This window comes from Ceratocystis lukuohia (genome assembly GCF_044167205.1).
Source record: "Ceratocystis lukuohia strain C4212 chromosome Unknown Supercontig5_pilon, whole genome shotgun sequence".
Taxonomy (NCBI): Eukaryota; Fungi; Ascomycota; class Sordariomycetes; order Microascales; family Ceratocystidaceae; genus Ceratocystis; species Ceratocystis lukuohia.
In genome coordinates this window covers 1,964,695-1,987,220 of record NW_027263524.1, presented here as the reverse complement: position 1 = coordinate 1,987,220, position 22,526 = coordinate 1,964,695, and the positions used below count along the sequence as shown (strand labels likewise).

At 44.2% G+C, this 22,526-nt stretch overlaps 3 protein-coding genes across 3 annotated transcripts; 1 reads left to right on the top strand and 2 right to left on the bottom strand.

Moving 5' to 3' along the window:
• Positions 1 to 6,539: 6,539 nt before the first annotated feature.
• HOO65_050447 (uncharacterized protein) lies at positions 6,540 to 7,304 on the bottom strand (the record flags this gene model as incomplete). Its single annotated transcript, XM_071003511.1, has 2 exons — positions 6,540 to 6,894; positions 7,180 to 7,304. 2 exons carry the CDS (start codon positions 7,302 to 7,304, stop codon positions 6,540 to 6,542), a joined length of 480 nt encoding a protein of 159 aa, XP_070858506.1.
• An 8,785-nt stretch (positions 7,305 to 16,089) lies between these two features.
• HOO65_050446 (uncharacterized protein) lies at positions 16,090 to 17,679 on the bottom strand (the record flags this gene model as incomplete). Its single annotated transcript, XM_071003332.1, has 2 exons — positions 16,090 to 16,298; positions 16,857 to 17,679. 2 exons carry the CDS (start codon positions 17,677 to 17,679, stop codon positions 16,090 to 16,092), a joined length of 1,032 nt encoding a protein of 343 aa, XP_070858505.1.
• A 3,820-nt stretch (positions 17,680 to 21,499) lies between these two features.
• On the top strand, positions 21,500 to 22,006 carry HOO65_050445 (putative double-stranded RNA/RNA-DNA hybrid binding protein; the record flags this gene model as incomplete). The annotated part of the gene is made up of 1 exon (XM_071000894.1): positions 21,500 to 22,006. The coding sequence occupies one exon, from the start codon at positions 21,500 to 21,502 to the stop codon at positions 22,004 to 22,006; it is 507 nt and encodes a 168-aa protein (XP_070858504.1).
• Between the last annotated feature and the right edge of the window lie 520 nt (positions 22,007 to 22,526).

The window sequence follows — 22,526 nt, the reverse complement described above, 5'->3', positions numbered from 1 at the left end:
GCAGCTACAGTCCCAGCTTACGACATTGCGGTGAACTGCTTCCATCTGGAAGTCGAAGAGTGAAATCAATCAGGGAATACGTACGGACCATGGAATCGTGAGAAAGTAGCCGAGTCATTTCAACAGTCTTAAAGTATCGAATTGCATGAACTAGTGGTGAGGTATTGGAGATGTGGTTTGTTTGCCAACGCACTCATGCATGACATGACACATTGGTCAAAGTCTTCCATTGAACGGGTATAGATGCCGAAATGAGGCAAAGGCCGACATGGCCTGCTTTTCATGAAACAGTTGCCATGGCGCACAATCAGCCTAACATTTCTAAGAAAGGTATTCAAAAAATGGTTAGGGCGGAATCTAGGAAGTCCACTGCCCTTTGAGGTTATACATGTGTGAAGAGTATGGAATGAGAAGTCATAGACTATGAGTAGGGGCCCACCGAGGAGGCGGGGCATCACGTCATGAGGATCCCCAAATGTTCCATTGCTCTGTTGTTGTACTAACGTAATTTACCAGTGAGCGGAACACTTCCAAATACCCCTCGCATTCATTATTTCATTGCGATATAATAACGAAGAGAATCTATTTAAAATAACTACAGTTGGAAGTTTGGAAAGTATTGCGCAGACAACCAGATCATGACACTTTGTATGCCGCCTCATTCGTCTCACCTACCTCAGCTTGTTGATATTGAGTTCTTTGGACCACTCAAAAAGGCATATGGACAAGAAATTGAGCACCTGACCAGATGCTAGATGACCCATGTTTACAAGCCCAAGTTCTTCCCAGCCATTCGTGCCGCCCATGAAGCCGCCATGGCAAGGAGTAGGAAAGAGGGAGCTTTTCGAGGGGCTGGACTTGTTCCCATGAATGTAGAAAATGTCATATCAAAGCTTGATGTGCAGCTATGGACGCCAACACCGGCTACAGAGAAGGCCGGCCTGCCCGTCTCTTAGGTCTTAAAGACACCAAAGACAGTGCTTGAGGCTAGTGAGACAGCATCAGAGCAGCTCCCCCACATCAATTCTTGAGGCACTTGAGTCATTTGCAAAGGGAACAGAGGCACTAATGCATCAGAACGCCCTATTGAAGTCTGAGAACCAGATTCTTTGATAGACAAATGAGACTCTTAGTAAGCGGCGTAGAGCAAGAAGGACCCGGCTACTGAATGGAGGCAAGGTCACTGTAGGCGAGGGAAGAGATGAAATTGATCAGAAAGACGTTGGTGCACGGGGGATGGCGGAATTATCCAGAAGTGGTGATCAGGGAAGGTCGGGGCCAGCAACGGCAAGGCAGTGTGGAACTTGTGGTAAAGCTGATCATGACTCAAGAACATGTCAGATTGTTGTTAAGATATCTGGAGAAGAGAACATGAATTAGTTTTAGTTGAGAGGGTGCTTCATTGCTTTTTTACAAAGAAATCTATAATGTGGGTGGTAAACGGTTAGGCGCTCGCTTGTAACTCATGTGATTTAAAGTTAATAGTTAGATTGTAAAGGAGTGATAGTCTAGGAAGCTTGACACGACTGGACGACTAACATGACGAAAAAGAAAGGCATTGCAAAATATGCCGTGAGATCATTCAGGATACCAGAACTTGTCAAGCAACGCCGAAAATGACGAGGGAAGAATGGTGTGGCTAGACGAAAGCGATTTGGTTGAGGAGAATGCCTATCTTGTTATTTTATAACTGAAGCTGAGACTAGAACAAAACTGAAGAGAAAGTTGCACAAGTTGCACAAGTTGCACAACACGTCCTCTGATGCAGCAATATTGCTGAATTGGATAACTATTGTAAAGATTCAGCCATTGAAGCACTTGGTGTGATGGGTCTCACTAAGTAAAAGAGCATCTCAGTTATCACCAAATACTGTTTATTTTATCGAAATTGTAAAGAAAACGAAGAGAAGCTTCGGAACTCGAAAGCTAAATGCAGAGCCTGATTTATGGATTTCAAACACTAGGAAACCTGTGTGCATGTGTAGGGCAGCATGGCTGATGTAATCAGAGAACAGGGCCTCATGGATTATTCAAAGATGATCTGAAATTCTAGGCCTAATAATCCTCCGGGTCACAATCAGGTTGACCTTCGCAAAATGACATGGCCACCAAAAGTTCAGACCCATCATAACTCAGTGTACAAACACAGGAGTATTGAGATAAACGGCAACAGTTCGAATAAGAAGGCCCATCATCACCATCATCACTATCACTACCATAATCACTATCACTATCATCCCCTCTGGCGACAAGGCTACGGCTACCTTCGGTCTTGGGCACATCAAAAGAAGGCAGTGCACTAACAGTGCTAGCAAGAGCGAGGAGCAAGGTAACAGTCCAGGGTCGCATTTTGTTGGTTTGGTTATTGGTAGAAGTGATGCTGAGAGATATCAAGACAAGAAGATCGGAAAAAAGTATAGAGTAAAAATGAAGTTTCAAAGGACTGTAGGTAAATGTGTGGAGTTGGAGAGCTGAAGTAGATGTGAAGAAGAAGAAGTAAAAAGACTGATTGTCGTGGAGGTAGGAAAGGTCTTATATACATGCCTGAACAGAGTCTTGAGCAAGACTTGGTCCAGCATATAAAGCCATTCATACTTCTACATCACAAGAGCTCTCGCGGGTAATGGACAGAGCACATCGAGGCCTGTGTACAGACTTCCAAAAACTTGCTTGTTATTAGTTTTTGGATATAATATAGTGCTTGTGGAAATAATGGATTACGTACTGTCCTTGCCCAAACTGCTTTTGTGAACTCAAGCTGGCCATCTATTTTCAGGATTAATGCCTATATTTTAGATAGTGGTCTACTCACACTTCACACTTCTAGCATTCCCTGTATAAGTCAACAGTAATATGTTTGTAATGCCTTTATATTATCAAATATGTAGAGTCACTTATATAGCCAGGATCACCCTCATCCCACTTACACATCAGAGGTCTAACGGTAGATATCAGGCGGACTTACTGCATATCCCTGGAATAGGAAGGAGAAGGAATAAGTGAACATTGATGTTAGTTCTATGTCGATCTAATTCTTGATTGAACAGTAGGTCTCAACTGATTTATCTATCTATTACTATAGTGTCTAGACCAAACACATGTCCTTGGAAAAGGCCCTCTATGTCTGATACTAACCCTGACGTTTGGGTGAACTTGGCCACGGTCAGCAATCCTGATAAACCCAACGTAGGTTACGGTCAAGTTCACACATAGTACATGAATCAGCAGGTACAATCTAAGTGAAAACCAAAGCTTTAGACTCAAGGAATCCAATCCATCATCATTACTAAAGATGTAAATGCTTATCTTCTAAAATTGTGCTTAATATATTGATCTCTAAAGTTAACACTGTAGGCCGTTTCAATTATAGCACCCACCTGTACTAGGATAGTTAGTACCTTTAAGTAATTTATGGAAATTAACAGTAGATATTAGGAGGACGTACTCAATGTCCTGTGAAGAAGGGAAGGAAGGAGAATGAGTGATTATTGATTTTATGCCATGTCTATCTAAGTCTAGTCCGAGGGGCGGATCTCGGCCGGTTTATATATCCATTACTACCATGTTCTGGGTCGAGCGCTTGGGCCTTGGATGAAGACCCTTAATGTCTAATGCTAACCCTAACGTAAGGGCGAACTGGATCAGGGTCAGAAATCTTGGTAACCGTGACTTAGGTTACTGACAGAAATGAATTATAATTACTAACGTACGTTGCATCCAAGTATGCATCGCCCTTTTCCTATACCTTCAAGATAGACATTGCAATAAAAACACAACAAATTGTTTAATAATCGAAATTATTCGCTATACTTTTCCCTAGATGTCTGAATTACTACTTGACATGTTCTTACATTATTACCAGACTTGCCACAGACATCACAGTGCTGAATCCCTGGTCCAACCGGCCTTCCCCGAGCACCACTTCTCGATGATTCGGCCGCTACCTGTGCATCCACATTCATTTGATCAATTGCTTGATTTCCTTCCTCGGCTCTCATTGCCCTTCCTTTATGCCGTCGGGTTCTTTTTGCCCTTCCTTTATGCCGTCGGGTTCTTTTTGCCCTCCGGCGCCGGCTTGGCATCTCATTCGCTAGTTCAAGGTCTTTAGCTCTCGCCTTCAATAAGGCAACCTCATGCATAACTAACTATCTTTGTTCCCTTAGAAGAAGAGCGCATGGCCTCTGTGGAGCTACTTTTGTGCCTTTGAACTCGTCTGTCAAGGTATTCTGACTGAAATTAAGCTCCAAGCGTAGTCTTTGTGGTCTTTGAAACCCAAGGGGTCGACGGCTCTCCCTCGCGTTGGGAGTCTGATGCTGCACATCAAGCTTCGAGATGACACTTCTTGGGTCAAGAGGAGCGAGTCCGGCCTCTCTGAAGCCTGACTTGATATTCTTTTCCGTCATGGTGGTCTCAAATACGGCGTAGAATGCTGGGAAGAACCCATTCTTCGAAAGGTGGGGGTTATAGAGCATCTGATCAGGTGCTCTATTTCTTGGCCGTAAGCTTGCTTAAGCACGCCAAAACACCCAACATCAAGGGGCTGAAGTAAATGAAAGAAATGAGGTGGCATACAACTCCTGATGATCTTATTCTCCTCACAATATCTCTCGAATTCGATGGAGTGGTGACTTTTGTGGCCATCGAGAATCAAGAGACGATGGCGACTTTTTGATCGCTTGTCTGTGTCGTGATCAAAGTGCTTAAGCCACTCGAGACCAGTCTCGTTATTGGTCTCGCCATTTTAGATCGTCGAAATAACCCTATCGCCCAGAAGGTTGCTTTCTCAATACCAGGTAGCGAGGTGATATTGGCCTGCACCGATGATGAACGCTGAGATCGCTCGACCATCTGCATTAATCGCTTGAATGACCATAATCCATTCCCTGTTTCCAGGCTGCGCCTATCTATGCCTGTGACGATCGGCCATTGCTTTGGCGCCATGCAGTGGGGGCGGAAATCCTGGAGAATCTAGGTCTAGGATGAACTCAATGATGGTCTGTTCCTCAAGGTTAGATAGTCGACGCGATTGAATGCCCTTCTGCCGGCGACGTAGCGTATAGCCAGAGATTCTATAGAGGTTTGCAGTACTCCAGATGCTTAGTTTTGGGTTATTCCGAAGGGCGTGAAGAGCAAGAAGCGTTTAGCCTCAGTATTTTTGTTTGACATATTTAATGCTGGAAGAATTGATTGATCAAGTGGAAAGATAGATTTAGGAGAGAAAAGTGCGACGCATGTTTGGGTTGCATGTTAATTAGTCCATCAATACTTATGCCAAGACCAGCTACTACCATAGAGGTCCCCTAGACCTAGACAGCCGCCCCCACTAGGCCCACGCTACTGTACGGGGAGCCCATAGAGCCAAGGGGTGGGACCGCATGCGCCTAGTGGGGGCCGACCCAGACTAATGTAAGCTAGTGCACAATTTGTTACCACCTCCATTATAACGTAAGTTACAAGTAAGCGCCTAATCCAAGTGAGCGCCCAAATTTTTACCACCTACATTGTAGATTCTTTTATAAAACAGCAATAAAGCATCTTATCAATTAAAACTAACCGTTATTCTATTCTTTAGATATCTCAAAAGCAACATGACATATTCTTGAGTGATGACCGGCTTTACTACATATTCCACACCTCCTTTCCCTCTCCGGCCCCGACCTTCCCTGACCACCACTTCTGGATGATTCCGTCATCACCTGCGCATCAACGTCTTTCTGACCAATTTCATCTCTTCCCTCGCCTACAGTGACCTTTCCTCCATTATGTAGCCAGGTCCTTTTTTCTCTACGCTGCTTACTAACAGTGGCATTTGCCTGTCGAAGCATCTAGTTCTCAGACTTCAATAAGGCATTCTCCTGCATTATTGCCTTTGTTCCCTTTGAAAACGACTTAAGTGCCCCAAGCACTGTCTTTGGGGTCTTTGAGACCCAAGGGTCAGGGAGGCTGGCCTCCTCTGTAGCCGGTTTTGGAATCCGTAACTGCACATCAAGCTTTGATATGACATTTTCTGCATTTATGGGAACAAGTCCAGCTCCTTGAAAACCTCCCTCAATATTACTTCTTGTCATGGCGGCTTCATGGGCGGCGTGAAAAGCTGAGAAGAATTCAGTCTTGGAAACATAGGTTATCGAGCACCTGGTCAGGTGCTCAATTTCTCGGCCATATGCCTTTTTTAGTGGTCCAAAGCACCCAACATCAAGAGGCTGAAGTAGGTGAGACGAATGAGCCGGCATAAAAAGTGTAATGATGTGGTTTTCTTCACAATATTTCTCAAAATCAACTGACTGGTGACTTTCATGCCCATCGAGGATCAAAAGACGATAGTGACCAGTCAATCGGCCCTTAGTATGTCGGTCAAAGTGCCTTGGCCACTCAAAGCCTGTCTCATTATCAGACCAGCCATCATGGTTTGTTGCCATAGCCCAATCGTCCAGGAGGTTGCTTTCTCGATACCAGCTGGTGAGGTGATATTGGCCTGCAACCACGATTAACGGCGCGATTGCCTAGCCTTCCGCATTGATCTCCTGGATGACAGTAACTCATTCTCGGCTTCCTAGCTGAACTGATTTTGCCTTTCCATGTCTATCTGCGCTTGTGACAACTATTCCAGCTGCAATGACACCCATAATAAAGCCAGTCTCATCAAAGTTGTAGATATCAGCTAGGCTGATACCATATTTTGCAATTGTGTTCTCCACAAGTGTGAACCAACTGCGAATAATGGCTGGATCTTCACATTTGGCCCTCTTGTAGTCGTATTTACGATTAAAACGCATATCGAGATCCGGCTGTCTCCGTGATTTAGGGATGGTATCGCGTCGTGAAGGGGTGCCATTGCATCGGCGTCGTGGAGTACGATAAGAGACCTTATAGATCTCTGAAGCGCGATTGGGACTTAATTTAGGGTCTTTCTAGTGGGCCTGAGGGGCGAGATTGATATTTGCCTCATTAATTGATTACGGCATGATTTGTGGTGGAAGAAATTCACTTGAAAGATAGGAAATGGTGGTTTGGAGAAAAATTAGGCGCTCGCTTGGATTGGGCGCTCACTTGTAACTTACGTGAGATTCCTTTATAAAAAAGGAACAAAGCATCTTATCAGCTAACACTAATTCCTGCTCTCTTCTCTAGATGTCTTAGCAACAATGTGACATGTTCTTGAGTTATGACCAGTCGTACCACATGTTCCACACTGCCTTACCGTCGCCGGCCCCTAGTTCAACCATCCTCTGTGCATCAACGCCTTTCTGGCCAATTTCATCTCTTCCAGTGGAGGTGACCAAGGAGGAGCAGATGATGCTCATTGTGGAGGAAGCGACAAGTCTGAGCATAATTCAAAGACTTGTCAAGTAGTCATCGTTGGGTGTCTAGGCAAGAATTCATTTTGTGGGATCACCAGTTGTGGTTACATGGTGGTTTCCATCTTAGGAGTAATTATGTAACTTGTTGTCACACTGATCAAGTAAGTACATTACTCTTTCCTGTATCACCTCCCATATCTTATTTTGTGTGCAAGTCCATTCCTAGGTATTCACCCGAAGTTGTTCCTGATTAGGGCTCAATTCACAACAACAAGCTCTTGTTCAAAACTTTCATATTTTGTGGTATCAAGTAAGGAAGGTGAGTGAGTGTGACACATGTTGATAATATGCTCTTGCCTCTTTGGAAAAGTGGATCCCCCACAACAAGCATTTACACTTGTCTATATAAACTGCACCAACTCCCACATCAACAAAACATAAACATTCATCCTCCATTAATTTCTGAATTGCAATTTCACTGCTTTCATCAGGGCATCCGAGAAACTTCATTTCTATTTGTCTTGGTTCTATTTTTGAAGCTAGCAATTTGCTTTCAGGTTAGTCATGACACCATCATTAGAGCTAGTGAACCCTTCTAACCACATTGAATAACTTTAGTTCAGCTCACGACCCCAAATGCCACATTTCATGCCAAACAATGGAAGGAGGCTCGATGTCTCTTGAGAAGGAAATACACTACCTCCAACAGGCCCTCGTAGCCACGAGCTGGCAGAAGTGGCAAGGAACTGGCCTACAAAGGTTCATGAATGCCTCACATCCAGGCATGAAGTGTTCATAAGCAAGAAGATTGCAATGGACGTCTTCACCAACTACGGCATAACCGTGCCGGTTGGTTGGCTCACTGCCACTGCCTGGACCAATGGCTGGAGAGGCCAGGTTGAAGCTTAGGGTGTTCTGAAACACCTGAAGCATTGTTCCTGAGAATGGAAGGGCTCCTCCAAACTCCACATAAAGGTTCAGTGAGATGTCCAGCCTACTGCTTTTCCCAAGCACCAACATTTGAGTGGCTGGTTTGAGAAGCAGAAGTTTGTGCAGGAAACTTCATCTGGGCCTCACACTGACACACCACAGCCCAGCCATTCTTCTCTGGCCGAAACAAGCATATTGTGCAGCAAACGTCGTCTGGGCATCACACCACAGCCCAGCGATGGTTCTCTGGCCAAACCGAGCATCCCGTGCAGCAAACTTCGTCTGGGCATCACACCACAGCCCAGCCATTCTTCTCTGGCCGAAACAAGCATATTGTGCAGCAAACGTCGTCTGGGCATCACACCACAGCCCAGCGATGGTTCTCTGGCCATCGGAACAGAAGCCAAAACAAGCATCGGAACAGAAGCCAAAACAAGCATCGGAACAGAAGCCAAAACAGGTATTGGAGCAAGAGCCAAGAAGGGTATCCTATCGAGTACAAGTCGCTTGCTATGGGAATCTTTTTCGGGAAGTTATAAGCAGTATAAGATAGCCACCAATAAAGTAACACTTTTCATCCCTTTATCTAGTTATTTTAGAACCATTGCACTTGTGAAAATGTATCAGTATATACATAGTCTGTGGTATATTTGAGTATGTTTTGTTGACCACTGCTGATGCTTACCCTTTTTAGAAATAGGGTGTGTTCAGAAGTTGTCTACTACCATGTGTGCGATCCTGAATCTGAGATACATGAAAGTAATGATACTACCTCTAGAGCACTGTTGTGCAAGTTTTTGCTTTCTCTCCAATTGCACCTGAAGCAATAGTCAGTGACCCTGGCACATGAAACAAGGACATGGGATTGATTCCTACTTAGAGGGCTAATCCTAAGGCAGTGGGGTTTTTATTCGGTGGCAGTGATGACGATGATGAAAACCTTAAGCCCCATGGCATTAGTCTTGATACTAGCTTACTGGGGCTGACTGGCTGTGATCCTTATACCAGTCGTTCCACAGTGGGATCCAACATCACCACCTTTACTCCTACAAAAGGCACCAGCTCCATCCCCCTTTTATGAATTGTTCAGTGTACTGGTTGAGTAGATAGGTGCTGACTTGACTCGTAGTTGTGTGTGTAATGCTGTTTATCAGAGCTGCACCTCAAAGTCCAAGTAGATTTACGCAGTGATTTCTTCGTTAGAAGTAAGAACTGACAACCATTCCATTTGGTGGTAGTTTTCTGTTGTCGTCCTTTAGAGGCACTGGGAGGCTAGCAATACTGATTGCATGAATATGTGACTCTTTATTTGCTGCTTTTCTCCCAGTCGTCAGTTTCGCTACAGAAGACCTGAGTGGAAAGCTGATTGCGCTGTAAATGGCAGCCTTGGTATTGAACACGTGTTCCTATTAAGTTTCTGTGCAGCTGGTAGGCTGGCGTAATACTCGTGGGGGGCCTGCGAACCCTTTTGGCTGCCTTCAGTTCTCATCCACTAGCTTTAGCCAAAATGTGTAAATCCAGTCGAATCCTAACTACAAGACATTGCGAAGTAGAACCTATCATTAAGAAAAAGAACGTAGACAGATCAAGTAAAGCTCCATGTTATGAAGCTGCCATAATCTTTTGGGCAATGTGTCTCTAGACTAATTAATGAAAACAAATGCAAATCCGAATGAGCCTTAGACGTTGTGCCTATCCTGTCTATAGAGAGCTAGAAGACAAATTGTTGGACAAAGTAACGTAACACATAAGCCTCTCACAGGTCATTCATGGCAATAGGACAATTTTCCAAGTGAAGACAAGATCCTGACTATTGTAGTTAAATTTATTGCATGTTGCTAAACAATTCAAAGTCTGCTAGATGTGAGACTAGCAGTTAGCTAGCAAGCAGATCTGGGGGCTCGAAGAAGTCTTTCCGGCTGGCCCATGGATGTTGAGAAGAAATTTACCCTGATGTCCTGCTCTAGGTAAGTACCTGTACCTGTGTACCAAAGGGGTTCCCTGGTGGTGAGATAGGTAGGAAACACTACCCGACAAATCCACAATAGATCCCATTTTTGAGTGAATGTAGTGATTTGCTAAAAAAACCTTTCATTAGTTAGAATCATGTGATGATTAGTAGCCAGAAGGGAGGCCATAGCAAAAAGTGCAAGGGACTGATGAAGCAGCAAAGTCATCATTGGCCAGAGTATAGGTTAGATCCCTCGTTAATTGATATCAAGAGTACAGGCATTGCATTGCCCCTCCACTTGTGTGCTGTCGTCTCCTGTAGAGAGACACATTTGCAGAATTGTGTACAAGGCTTCGATATCAAGTAGGCGCTGAGATACAGAAATAGTGTTATGGCTCTGTTTAGAGATTCTCGAGCATATGGCCTGTCCAGAATATGGCTGTATTTGACTAGAAAAGGGTTTACAGATGTTACAGAAAAAAGAATATAGTGGGCAGCATTGCCTAAACTTGCGTTTACAAAGTTAGCCCAAGGGTAAAGCACTGCAAGAAAGGCAGACTCACACAATAGGTGTAAATCTTCTTTTACTATAGTCATTTCTAAAGTACATTCCTGTGATATTTTGTCTTGTCTAAAAGTTTCAGTTTGCATTAGTTTATATAACATAACTTCAACTTAACTAAGGTAATATCTGTATCCTCATGCGATGTACTCCTCGAGCGGCTTTTAAACCTAAATCTTTTCTCAACATCATGTGCCAATACCTTCTTGTCCAGTGCCCTACTCTTAGTAGAGCATTGGTGGCCGGCCAACTGCAGGTCACAATAGCCCTGCGGTCAACCCTGCAAAGAGCCAATTCTGTCCAGTATCAAATCCCGTGTCGTTTGATCTTGGTGACTCCAGTAGAGATCAAATATATTGAAACCAAATCAAATCAACATCGTATGCTACGTATCTACATCACGTTTTCACCCGATGTTGTTGCGAGTGGAGCTAGAAACTCCACAACATTGTGGGTTGTGGACAAACTCCTCTTAGTTGGATTAACACTGGGTAAACCCTAGCATGAAATACTGTGGCAAAATTGAGCACAATGATGGCGCTCGACTCCTCAATAAACCAATAAAACGTGTGCTGGGAAAACTTCCATGAGTGCCCCGGAGAAGGCTCGGGTAAATGGATAAGACGAGGCTCTTATCTATGAAAAAAGGGGCGAGTAGAAATGGAAAGAGGGGTAAACAACCTTTTTGTAGTGGAAAATCCAACCCTAGTCGGTAAAACACCGGGTAAGCCCACAATATATATTACTTTGTGGGCATGCCCACTCAGGAGAAAAACCTAGTCCTTGAATAACCCAATAAAATCAATAAAAACCTCAGTTCAGAACACTTTTCATCTACCCAATGCAAAAATAATTTAAGGACCAATTTCTACAATTTGTGTGTGTTCCAGTCACGTGACTTGGTATTCAAACAGCAGGCTGTTACACAGATCTTGACCAGGGTTTCCATTGCCTAGTATAGGCCTCTTCAGAACATGAGAATGTCTGTGCAACCCCGCTTGGTATTTTAATTTAGACACAAAGACATCACATCACCACTTAGTCTGCTTTGGAGTCGGCGATCAGCCTACCTAGGATCCAATCCTAAATCCTGAAGGCACTGTTCAAGACAAGGCGAATGTTAGAATTGTCTAAATTGACATTTTGACATGATTCTATGAACGTATTGTCAATCATAATAAAGAAAGATTTATATTTGATTAAATAGTCACACTAATACGTTATTTGAAGACTTGTTTATTAGAAGAATGAAGTTGGTATAAGAAACCGACAATACGACAGTCTTAGCACTGACCACAGAAACATCAAAATCCACATATACGCATGGTTTATAACAGTAATTAGGGGTAATAAATATGAGAACTTTATTGCCGAAGGGTAAAAAAAAGTGATTCAGTCGTTAAGCTCAGTTCTATGTCACAATGACTAATATCCCGATAACGAAATCAGGAAAGTGCACTGACCTGTTGTAGGGTTAAATAATATAACTTTCAATGCTGGTAAAGGAAAGGGTTCCACTAGGGAAATAGTCACAAAGTCATAATAGCAAATGTGTACGTATTCGCGATTCATGAGCCAAAGATGCTCTTGAACTTTGAGCTTGATAGTTGTGGAACATGTTGCAACCATAAACTGAGTACTCCATTGTGATGCGCATGTGTTCTTCCCATTCACATAATGTTGCCAGCCATTAGGTCATCAACCGAGACGGATAGACTCATGAACCACGAACATGCTGTTCTATCTTCAAGATTGTATACTTTCTCAACAGGAATCAGCTGTAGCTATGTAATGCTTTGGTAAAAAATGCTGTCTTTGTTAGCTAACTATACTCGCTTTAAATACTTCAACGGCATTAGATTATTTGTCATTAGTTTGTTTAGGCCCTGTGGCGAAAGGAATTGCCGCGGACTTACCCGTACAAGCTTTTGTTCCTCGCGCAGCACTAAGCCAGGGCTAAATCATACCATCCATTAGTACGCTAGGAATATCCTAGGAAGGGGCTAGCCAGCCAATGCCAGTTCTGTCGTATGCTTTTGCCAGTAACATGGATATGGTGGCTAGTCTGGTGGTGACTACTAGGTCGTTGTGGAGTGGTGTGATTCTAAATAATGGAATTACGAAACGGGAATAGACAATGCGTCAAAGTCTTCAGTTCTAGAGCCAGATCCTAGACGGCCGACATTTGAATCAAACTTGCAATTACATTTACGAAAGGGCATGAAATTTGTAGTTACGTTATCGTGCCATATCTGCTTGGTTTTAGATATGTAAGAGTGGGGATCCACGATCTTATGTGTGCGTTTTGAGAGAATGGGCCTGGAAACTATCAGTGAGGCCACCCAAAGCGAATCTGTACATTTGACGATGTAACTTCTGTAGTGAACACGCTGATTCAATATCGAGAGGCGTGATGACCCACCCCCACCACTTGAGTGAAAGTTTTGCTTCATGGCACCAAAATTGCAAAAATGCGAAGCAACTTTTATTTTAACATTACAAACTACCATGCAAATAACGATTATCCGCCATCACTGCCATTGGAATATGTAGACAAGCAGGTGTGCTGAGTTTGTTATTTTTCAACTTATACATGGTGCCAAGTAGCAAGGAAATGGCGCAACTTCATTCTCAATCAAGCAAGCTGCTTGTCTTCACCTATCCCACGTCGGAACTTCAATTCCTTTCAGATCAACTTTAGCAAATAGAAAACTAGTTAAATAGGTCTTCCTCCCGCCAGGTCTATGCAGAAAATCGAAAGGTTTTTTCTCGATCCGACAAGCTGATGAACCCTAGAGTGTTGTTCGTAAAACCCGACCCTTTGCAACAGAGTGAGCAAACGGCCTGATCGGTACAATGCTCGTCCAAATTCAACGAAGCTAAGCCTCTCTAAAAACGATGCCATGGTCAGGCCTGCCCTTTTGGCGTGTCGGCATGACTTACATGTTGAGTCGCCTGCTCTTTAGATGTGAGGCAGGACAGGTCGGCGAGGTCTGAGCCTATAACCCTGTTTGTTAATGTGGTGGTCATGCTATAAGGAGCTAGGGCTGTTCTTTGTGGAGGGTGGGTACTGATTAGGAGGCTAATATTATGGCGATTTATCACCGGATCAAACGGCATAATGAAAAGGCTAGAAATGGGGGTTTCTTTTTCAGACACGGTCGCGTAGCCGCTCAAGATTCCGGAATCCTACTAGATCCCAACCTACGCTATCGATTTCCTGTCCGTGTTCCCCCCCCTTTCCATTTCTCAAAAAGAACATCTTGAAGGCCGAAGCCTGGCCTATAGAGATAAGATGCCAGCCAAAGTACACCTATTATCGTGTGCTACGACATCGTAGTGAACATAGCTGTTATGCAGCATTTTATTTTCGTTTAGAACAAACTGAAGCGATTACTTCTGACGCCTCGCTAGCCTTTGCCTACGGCTTACTTTCAAACTTTATCTCCCTTCATTTTATTATTCGCTGGTGCTTAGGCGTGTGGACAACATAATCAAGGGACATAGTATTTATACTGTTGATACTTCCGTCGTTGATGAGATGATGTTTGTGATCTAAGTTGGGGTTACTAGGATTAAGTTCGACTAAACGTAAGGGTTAATATCAGTCAAAAGGCCTTTTCTAAGGCCGTTTGCTCAGTCTAGACGCTGTAGTGACAAACATATAAATCAATTGAGATCCGCTCTTCAATGAAGAATCAGATAGACAGGCAACAACTACAAACCATGGATCCCTTCTTCTTCTCATTCTAAGGATATTCAGTACATCCTACTAATTTGTATCATTGGATGAGCTTTTAATGCCTAAAAAGCAATCCTTTAGGGCATTAGGCTGTTGTGGGTGGACTGATAATGAAAAGTGAATAAAGCACTCTAATCAGCACATAAAAGGCACGACTAAATAGTCCCTCTTACTCTTTAAATTGTTAGTCCATGGAAGCTCCTACTGCACTGACTTTGAGGTACACTGCGAAAAGAACAACATCATCACGCCGTCGTCCGATGAGCTCGGGAAACCTCATTTAGTTTAACAAGAGCTTCCAAATTTGCTCCTCTCTGTAATTTAATACAGATGGAGAGTCAATTTGGATCAACACACTCTCACTCCTGGTGTCTTTGTCCAATCCATCAAGGACACTACAGTATACCTTTTTCCCCCGTTTTTTGCTAGTACATGTCACACACATATCCAAAAATGAAGCCTAGTCCAAATCCTTTGTCCGGCGTTGGGAAGATCTTCCAAAGGTATTATAATTGTTGTTTCTTTGCAGTAGGCTTCATCTTGAAAAGCCGAGCCCAAGTGTTCAGCCTCACCACATAAAAGATACCCAATTATATTTCCTCAACTTACGTAAATTGTCTGCACCTAGCCTGAGAGAAACATGGATTTACATTCCAACAAGAAACATGTGGCTCACCTAGCCTTTACATGTTTCCATGTCTGGTTGTTAGTTGGCAAAGAAATGGGGTACACTGAATTTCTATTTGGTCACTACAAGGCCTTAGAAAAGGCCCTTCATGTCTGATCCCAACCCCAACGTTTGGCCGAACTTAGTCAGGGTTAGCAATCCTGGTAATACCGACCCGCGTTGGCTTTATAGAACCCTGCAGATTCCTAACACTTAACCATCTGAATGCCTGGCTCTCCATATGATTGCCTCCAAGACATCTGTGCGGTTAGAATAAGGGAAAAAACGCCCAATCATCCTCTTGCAAGTCTGCTAACGGGGTTTTTTTCGTAGAATTGCTTGTATTCATTCTTTCTTTCTCCTTCGTCAACCCCGAGTACTTCGACTATGAGATGTATAAACTTGGGTTTACAGTTACGTGTCCTTTCCTGCATGCCTGCTTAGTCATATTCTGACAGGGCTTAATTGCATATGTTGGGGAGCATGTTTCCTCATGTCTTTGATGAGAGAGCAATGGTTGCCATTTGTAGAGATTTGACCACTAAGCTGGCTGGAAGCGGACTCAAGAGAACTCTGGTTGAAGTCCGGATAAACTGATAAGAACATGCGGAAAAAGATAGAACCGTAAGGAAACTTGATGAATATTCTCACACCATTTACTGCTGACATTGTCGTTCAAGTATAGCCGAGGTGACTTACTACATTCAGCCAAACAATAAATAGAAAAAAAAGCTAGTCACCGTGTACCTCTTAGAGTCTGGAATTAAACTTGAATTTATTGAACATTTACGGGGATCGCGAATATCAGACAATGCTAGGCCAGGATTAGCTCTTTGTAGAGCTAAGCATTGACGAGTCAGGCGTGTATGCTGTCACAACATGACTGAGTCAACATGCAGACAAGAGCACGCAACTACAAGGCAAGATGTAAACCTCTCATAGTGGGAGTGCATTGTCAGCTCTGGATTCTTTGCTTTTCTTGTCAATATTACGTTCCCTATAATCTAGGATAGCTAGCGCATCTTGGCGGTACTGGGTTGGCAGGACCCATTTGTACTTGGATGAGTCGTCTACTACGATGATGCGGCATCGTGCCATGTTGATAGTCATGAGAATAGGGCCTGGTGTGTCCATGTAGATCAGGTCTAGAGGCTCTTAGCACATAAGATTATGGGAGTGACCATTTATCTTTGTAACCTTCCCTTTGGCGCAAACCTGGCAATGGAAGGTGTCTAGTTTTGCCGTAATGGCCTACATCTCTATATCGGCCGATTGTTAATTGATTTTTTCAGTTTCTGTTCGCCTGTGTAACCGAGCTTTACATGGGCTTCTTCACAAGACATATATGTCTTGCTGCTGGTGTCTTGGTATCTACGGATGGAGTCGTGAAAGTCCGTCTTTCTCGACGAGGTTCGTGTACCTTCGGCCTTGTTTGATAAGGGCTCCTGATTCGTGAGCAGAAACTTCCAATCCTTTTTTGCACAATTTCTTCACGGTTTGAAGATTCTGATTCAATAATATTACATGATAAACATTTGCGACTATCAAAGAACCTCCAACACTTATCCTTACTAACTCAACCATCTGTGTCTAGTCTAAGGTACCATCTATGAAACCCGCGCTCGCAGTGATACGTCATTGCGCCAATGCTTTCTTGATTCTACATTCTTTTTCATAATGTCCGGCCTTTTTGCAAAATTGACATTTGATGCGTGGTCTTTGCTGTTTAGAATCGGATGGTGTCTGGTTTGAAGCGGAATGAGTGGCTGTCTTTGGTTGATTTTTGGGTCTAGATTCGAGTTCATTGTCAATCTCCAACATGATGTTTAGCCATTGTCCTTGAGTTTGTTGTAGGTGCCGTTCAAGGATGGCAGCAATGTGGTGAGGGAGGTATTTCGACCAAAGAAGAAAGATGAGTCTAGTCTTGATGCATGCAGTTGTAGTTCCGTCGAGTAGAAACTCAAATTCAGGAAATACCGCGACCTTGGCTTGGATGTTTAACCACTTGGAGAACATTCTATCTCCCTCTTTCCACTTCATTTCTTGAAGGATGTCGTCCATCATCCAAACTTGTTGTAGACGCGGGGATAGAACGTATCTCTCCCGGAGTGTCGTCCAGCATTTTTTGACAGTTGGCGTATTCGCGATGAGCTTCAAGCCTTCATCATCCAGCCCTGCGCAAATTAGCCTTCGACCATCCGCTTCATCCCTAGCCTCCTCTTGATGTGTTACTTTCGGGTCTATGGCATTTTGGAAGTCTTCTTCTTCGAGCCCCTTGAACAGGTATAGGATGCCAATGGCCTTGAAGTTCCTGATCATGTTCCTTGACCATGCGCCCCAGTTCAGATTGGTGAGTTTGGGGCAATATTTTAACATCAAATCCATGGATCTTGGTGCCGGTTTGATCCAGAATGTGGGGATGGTTGAGATGTTGCCTGATTCCATAGCTTGGGTCAGGGACTTCATAATCGCCGCAAAGTTTGCCTGCGTCTCCTTGTCCGAGGCTGAAGGCTCGTTGGTGCTCATGGCAATACGGAAGAAAGGTTAGGTCGTGAATAGAAAATTGTAGAAAAGTAAAAAGAGTAAAACGCCGAAGGATAGGAGTGATGCTGTTTGAATTGAAGATAAGACCAAGGTTTTCTATGTCGAATGTATTCAGTTGTGTTCAAAAGATGTCAGCGAGATAGCACGTGTTTGAGATATACGGAGCATTAGGGATTAGATGTCGTTTAAGCTGTTAGTGGAGGTGTTCTCATGATTGAATCACCGGGCTCTCATTATCTTGAACTTTTGCGTCCCAGGATTCTGCACACATGATTAGCCGACATTCTACCGAACCGGAAAGGTGGGGTAAGCTAGATTCTCCACAACAAAACTCTGATACTTGAAGTCCTCAGAAGAGAGCGGAAGGGGGTTGAATGGGTACAAGGAAATTCATGGCCATTGTACGGTGTTAGCCAATGCTATGATATAACGTCAATTCTTTTGTGAGGGCGGGGTTTTCCATAGCAGTAGAAGAGCTATATTTTACAGACTCCCGTCTCTCAACAAGAAGCTGCCAGAAGATGATCAAGCTAATGTGCAGACACGACTATACACGCTTATAATCTAGATGTAAATCTCTCATAGCCGAGAGAGGAAGAAGGGGGTTGAATTAATGTACGCGCCGTTACGAGACGAGCCAGGGTACGCCCGCCCATTATCACGTGCTACGATACCTTTGTGAGCACAGCTGTTGTACATGGTCTTGCATTTGTTTTTTGTTCAAATGAGTCACCTCCTTTTACGAAATCGATATCTAGGTAGCTTTAGAGACGTACATAGAGGTGCATGGCTGTTATGAACCTAAGAGCTACGTCGAAATGTATACATAATGGTGCTGCACTTCACACATGGAGGATGGGCATTGTGGGGAATCTGCCTTTTGTCGGATTAACCCTGGGTAAACTCGAGCCTGAATACTCCAGCTTAAGTGTGCATGATGGAAGAACTCAACAGACAACCTTCACCAATTCGATCAATCTGTATACCAGCACGGTTCCACGTGCGGTTGTACAGGATCACGAGTGACTTCAAAAGTGAATTAACTGAATTCAGTAGATTGTTCCGACACACCACATATCAGGTATCAAATATGCAACGTTGGGCTCTTGCTCTACTTCTGGCCTTTGCTGCCGGTTCTATGGCGGCTCCTGTCGAAAATGCCAATAATATGCCTGGCACTGATGACGGCCCTGGTGGACTTGAAAGACTGCCCGGATGCGTTATGTGGGAAGGACTTTGCTAGTGCATGCACCCAGTGACGGAGAAGCCTGTTCTCGCGCCGATCGAGGCTTGCTTGTAGAGCATCGGTTTATGAAAGCTGTTCTTAGCCTTTGATAAAGCGTTGGTTAATATGAAGGTAGTTGGAATCTTGGATACTATCTACGACCAATAAAGCTACTACCTGTGTTGCTATTTCATCATAGAATCCAATATAGGTTCTCCTTTTTCAATAAACATATATGCTTTGGTATTAGAATGTCTGTTTCGAGAAATGTTATTTATGGCTTAGCTGAGTGCATAGCCTTCGCTGATAACTAGCTACACAGCTTTGTCGTAACACCTAAGGTCAAGTTGAAGAATTTGTGATTGGTATGCAGCGTAGGATATGGTTTGGTCAACCCATAGTAACCGCATATACTAGACTAGATGCTTATAACATGCTTTTGATTCTGTCTTTTTTTGTCAATGCTAGCTGCATCGCAAACTACCACGACCTCATGTAGAAACAACGGCTATCACACATTAGTATTCGAATTGATTTCTCAGTGCCATTTCACTTAGTCAACTACTTTCAACCTGGTTGGTTTACGCTCAAGAGGGAATCCCCCCCTAGCCGTTAAAACCGCGTTCATCTAGTATGCTTTGGTCTCCAGTTGGCTTGTTTCAGTCTTGGCTAACACAAATGCCAACACGCATGATTAGCGAATGCACTAGCCAGGCGAGCACTAGAAATACTTTTCAAGGGAACACAGGCAATAACGTGTCAAAGCGCCCTATTGAAGCCCGAGTTTCAGATCTTTTGACCGGCAAATGAGGCTGCTAGCAACGGCGGTCGACCAAAACCCTCCCACTTACCGAATGGGGAGAAGATGACGGTGGAAAGATGAGATTCGCTAGAAAGACGCTGATGCGCAGGTGATTGGGGCATTATCAATTGATGATGATTAGGAAAGGTCAGGGCCGGCGAGGCCAAGGTTGTGTGGAACTTATGGGAAGGGTGGTCATATCTTAGGAACATGCGGTTGCTGAACTTGAACTTAGATTTACTAACGTATGTCTTTTTTGAGATCCCCCCGAAACAAGATTCAAATGCCGTGCTGATTGTGAAGAAAACAGCATAATCATGCCATAGTGCGACGGGCTTGGGAAGCCCCAATCAGTTCTGCAAGAACTCCTGAATCCACTCATCTCTGCAATGTAATAAAATAGAGAGCCAGCTTGGATCAATAAACACTCAACTCTGATGTCCTTGTCCAACCCGTTATGGACGCTTGAGCATGTCTATTTCTTCCGTCTTTACTGTTATATAAAACTTGTACATTCAAATACGGATGTATACGTACATACTTACCCTCGGCCCTGGGAATACACAACCAAGTTTCCTCAACTTGCGTAAACTACTCGCCGTTAGGCCGACACGATCGCATTAAAGTTCCCACAAGAAATATGTGGCTGGCTGGCCTGGTACCAAGACCATTACTCAATGCCTTGTGCGTTTATCCGCCGAGGGCAACAAACTCCTGTGGTGTCGTGAAATCGCTTGCACTATCTTCCAGGGACCATCCTCATACGCTGACACACCCGTCTTGGCCGGATTTAGGGTTAAATCTTCGGCTCCCTAGCGATCGCCATCGAGGTGCCGAATCATGATGTTGCAATGAAAGCTGCCTAGTTGCCAATTCCAAGGTCATTCCTTATCTCGCATAGCGAAATGTAGAGCTTGTGGCTATTTCCCTCATACTGATCTAGAAAGCAGGCCGCAAGAACCCTTCATTGAGCCCCCAGCTTGTCAAAACGAACTTGTGCCTGTCTATTGCCACATAGCTTACTGGGATTGGTCGTTAGGTATCAGATTGCAAGATGTTGGCAGGTGGCGGCATTGAGTCAAGCAAAAGGTTTAGCAAGCAGGAAAGGCTCGTCCCATATATATCCAACCGCCTCCAATGCTCATCATGTGCGTGATTTCTACATGCCCAAACTCTACTACGTGATGTAAACCCAGTTCCGGCAACTCACCCAAAGTTGTTGCTAACTACTGATTGCAGGCTTGTTAAAGTGCCCTCTAAGCGAGAGCAGCAAAATTCTGTCTCCTAATTCTTTCTTTTAGTCAGTTCGCTTTCTAGCACTAGATACGAGATACGGCTCTCTCGAGTAATTCAGCTAGCGCACTTCACACCCCCCAAGCCTTTCAAAACGAGCCAAGAACATGTCTCCGACGCGCCGCAAGCATCCGCCGGGTCTATTCCTGGACCTGATATCGCCGACAGAAGGGAAACTTTTCTCAACGCGACACCATCCCCAAAATCAGGAAAGCTATCCGATCTAAAAGAACAGTTCATTGGCCTAGATTTGCAAAAGTATCTCCCGCGTCATCATGATGATAAAGAAATGACCAATCGGTTTCTCGCCGGCCACTTCGCGTCAGCTGTCACCAAGAACTAGGCTTCAAATTTCGTCTAGCGATACTCAGACTTTGGGACACGCTCTCGTCTCAAGTATGACCATGAAAGAGCCAAATGTCAAGATTCGACCGTCATTCGCGACCGGTTTGGCCTAGCATTTGAGCGATTAATGCCGAAGGATGGAAAATCGCTGCACCCTCGCAAGATGGCAAGGCGGATCAGACAACCTGGCCCTAGAAAAGCCGGTGGGCAAGGTGCACTGGGTCCCAGGACACTGCGAAGTCCCAGGCAATGAAGCCTTTAAAGCAGACTTCCGAAACTGGATGAAAGAAAACTGCCCAAAGATCAAGCACCTCGGCGGAGCGCTGAACTGGCCGAGACCATATGACATCGGCTGGATGAAGGGGCTACACAGAGGCACAGTCGCCCGGATCCTGGCAGCGCGCTCCGGACACGGCGACTTCAAAGAGTATCACGTGCGGCTCAACCACAGGAACGCAGAATTACACTGCCCAGTCGTAGGGTGCGATCAGGCCAAGACCTTTACTCACCCATGGGAATGTCTAGGCAATGAGAAGAACCTGTCCATGAGATTTGTACGAAAGCTCCTCACAGGAGACAAGAGCTGCAGATATCTGGCAGGGAAACTAGACCCTAAGTGGAGGGTGTTCTGCATTGGGACGTGAGAGAGGACGGTGTGGGAGAAGGTGATCCGCCGGGAGAGGGAGTGTGGAGGTACGAGTCTAGTTTTCCTTGCTACTTTTCTTTTGCATTCTTTCTACGCTTTGTTCACTGTTTTGTTTCCCTGTTTGATGATTGGTGTTTGGTTTTGTTTTCGTTCTTTCCTTCCTTTCTTTGTTTTCTTTTTTTCCTTTTTTTTTCTTTTTTTCTTTTTCTGCCTATTGTACTTTAACCACGGTAGAGTGGAAACGAGCAACAAGGTAACTTGGGAGCAATTGTGCTTCGCTCGCCAAAACTCTATAGTGAACCTTGCAGAGGGTTAGTTTCTGTCCGGTAACCAGTCCGGCGTCGTTTGATCTCTGTGATTCCCGTAGACGTTAAATATATTCAAGTTCAAGTTCAAGTTCAAGATGGAAAATCGCGCCTTTCATCCCAAGTGTGTGCCAATACCACCTTGCCAATCAGTACCGATAAAGCAGCCTCTTAGGCGATTGGGAATGCCACAACCTATGATGGCTAGACTGA